The sequence below is a fragment of the Haematobia irritans genome, chromosome 1 (genome assembly GCF_050003625.1).
Source record: "Haematobia irritans isolate KBUSLIRL chromosome 1, ASM5000362v1, whole genome shotgun sequence".
NCBI lineage: Eukaryota > Metazoa > Arthropoda > Insecta > Diptera > Muscidae > Haematobia > Haematobia irritans.
Window position 1 is genome coordinate 237,053,175 of NC_134397.1, and position 2,145 is coordinate 237,055,319.

The following is a 2,145-nucleotide window of genomic DNA, read 5'->3' on the forward strand; positions in this document are numbered from 1 at the left end:
GGTTCGGGCGAATGAACCTTTCCACAGCCTTTAGTATAGATCTGGCTGGGAGAGATAACTCTATTTTGGACCCTTTATGCTAACTCCTTATGGAGAAAACATTTGGAAAATTTCCTCTTACAAATTGAATCATCTTTTCTCCCACTGTACATCATCTTTTCATATAACTTACAAGTCCCTTAATCTTATTTTTATTTCGTTTTGTTACATAGTAAGGCAACAACACGCTCCATAAAGCTCGAAAAATAATTGTATAATTAGAAATAATGCATTTGGACGTCAATTGCCTGTTTCGGCTAACATGAAATAAAATTTTATTTCTATAGAAAATTTTGCAAAAATTTTATTTCTATAGAAAATTTTGCCAAAATTTTATTTCTATAGAAAATTTTGCCAAAATTTTATTTCTATATAAAATTTTGCCAAAATTTTATTTCTATAGAAAATTTTGCCAAAACTTTACTTCCATAAAAAATTTTGCAAAATTTTATTTCCATAGAAAATTTTGCCAAAATTTTATTTCTATAGAAAATTTTGTGAAAATTTCATTTCTATAGAAAATTTTGTAAAACTTGTATTTCTATAGAAAATTTTGCCAAAATTTTATTTCTATAGAAAATTTGCCAAAATTTTATTTTTGTAGAAAATTTTGATAAAATTTTATTTCTATAGAAAATTTTGCCAAACATTTATTTCTATAGAAAATTTTGCAAACATTTGATTTCTATAGAAAATTTTGTGAAAATTTTATTTCTATAGAACATTTTACCACAATTGTATTTGTATAGAACATTTTCCCAAAATTTTATTTCTACAGAAGATTTTGTGAAAATTTTATTTCTGTAGAAATTTTTTTCGAAATTGTATTTCTATAGGAAATTTGGTCAAAATTTTATTTCTATAAACAATTTAAGTACTTCTTAGTCAGAGAGGAATAGTTTGCAAAATCTACATGAACATCAAGAATTCAACTAAACAATAAAAAAATCTACCATTTTTAACTATCGAACTTAAAGCCTTATACATATATCTGGCAGAACTTTAAAATCAAATTGTTATTGTTACTTTTGCAACGAAAACACCGCGAGTGGTTGTTATCGATTGTTACAATTTGGTTCCATACGAAATATATAATCTGCTATCAGCGGCAAACTATAAACTTACCTGATTTAAATTGGAAACTGTCAATATTTAAATTATGGAAGATTTCAATTTATTACAGATCTCTTGCAAATCCCTCCTATAATTGAAACACTTGAAAATATTTGTCTAAAATCTAGAACCTTTGTCTTCTTCATACAAAAAGTATATGGATATTTTATCACCATTGGGCATTATAACAGATTCTTCATGGCTGATTAGACGGATTGCAGCTAAACCATAAAAAAGCATTGGCAAACCTTAAAACAAACAAAACAAATGTATTATTTATTGTCCAAATATTTTCGATGTACACTTACCCAAGTTGATGATTTTTAAAAATCGAAAAAACTTGTCCTCCAATGACAAATCTTGAAATTCTCTTTTAGTACAATGATATTTTAAATAAGGATAACAAGCGGTTCTTAATATATGATAATTAGCTCCTGTATCTAAAGTCCAGTTGAAATGTGATTTTCCCCACTGGTCATTTTCGACATCCTTTAACTGTTGGGATGGTGGGAAATACAAAGAGGTAAGATTTTTGTGTGATGTGTTCAAGAAACCACGTGTGTTACCTTAATAAAATAGGAAGTCCAAGGAGGTTCGTTGCATTGTTTCAAATATGCTGTTAAAACTTGTGATGCCTTGGGTTTAAACAAAATACGGCTCAGTTGCATTGTATAATTTTTTTTTTTGCTGCTATCAGCTGTTACGCCGGGGAAAATGTAAACAAAAACATCTGATCACTACAGCTGTAGGGAACTTAGTGTTGCATAGTTCAAAAACCGTTTCACTTAAATTGGAATAAATACCGTTAGAAAGATTGTTTAAAGTTTTACAAACTTTCTAGCTTAATAGATAGACTCGTGTCATCTACCCAAAATAAGCATGAGCCATAAACGAACATTATCCATTTCCTCGTAGAAGACAAATCGAATGCTGTAATGTCGTTTCGCCGGCTGAGGTAAATAAAATCACAGGATTAGTTTACAGAATAACAGT

The 2,145-nt window shown here is 28.6% G+C and overlaps 1 protein-coding gene across 1 annotated transcript; it reads right to left on the bottom strand.

The window, feature by feature from the left end:
• Nucleotides 1-1,190: 1,190 nt before the first annotated feature.
• On the bottom strand, nt 1,191-1,876 carry LOC142235350 (uncharacterized protein C15orf61 homolog). Its single transcript, XM_075306628.1, has 3 exons — nt 1,719-1,876; nt 1,461-1,647; nt 1,191-1,400 (listed from the first exon to the last, which is right to left on the bottom strand). Exons 1-3 carry the CDS (start codon nt 1,818-1,820, stop codon nt 1,270-1,272), a joined length of 420 nt encoding a protein of 139 aa, XP_075162743.1. The 5' UTR covers nt 1,821-1,876; the 3' UTR covers nt 1,191-1,269.
• Nucleotides 1,877-2,145: the final 269 nt, after the last annotated feature.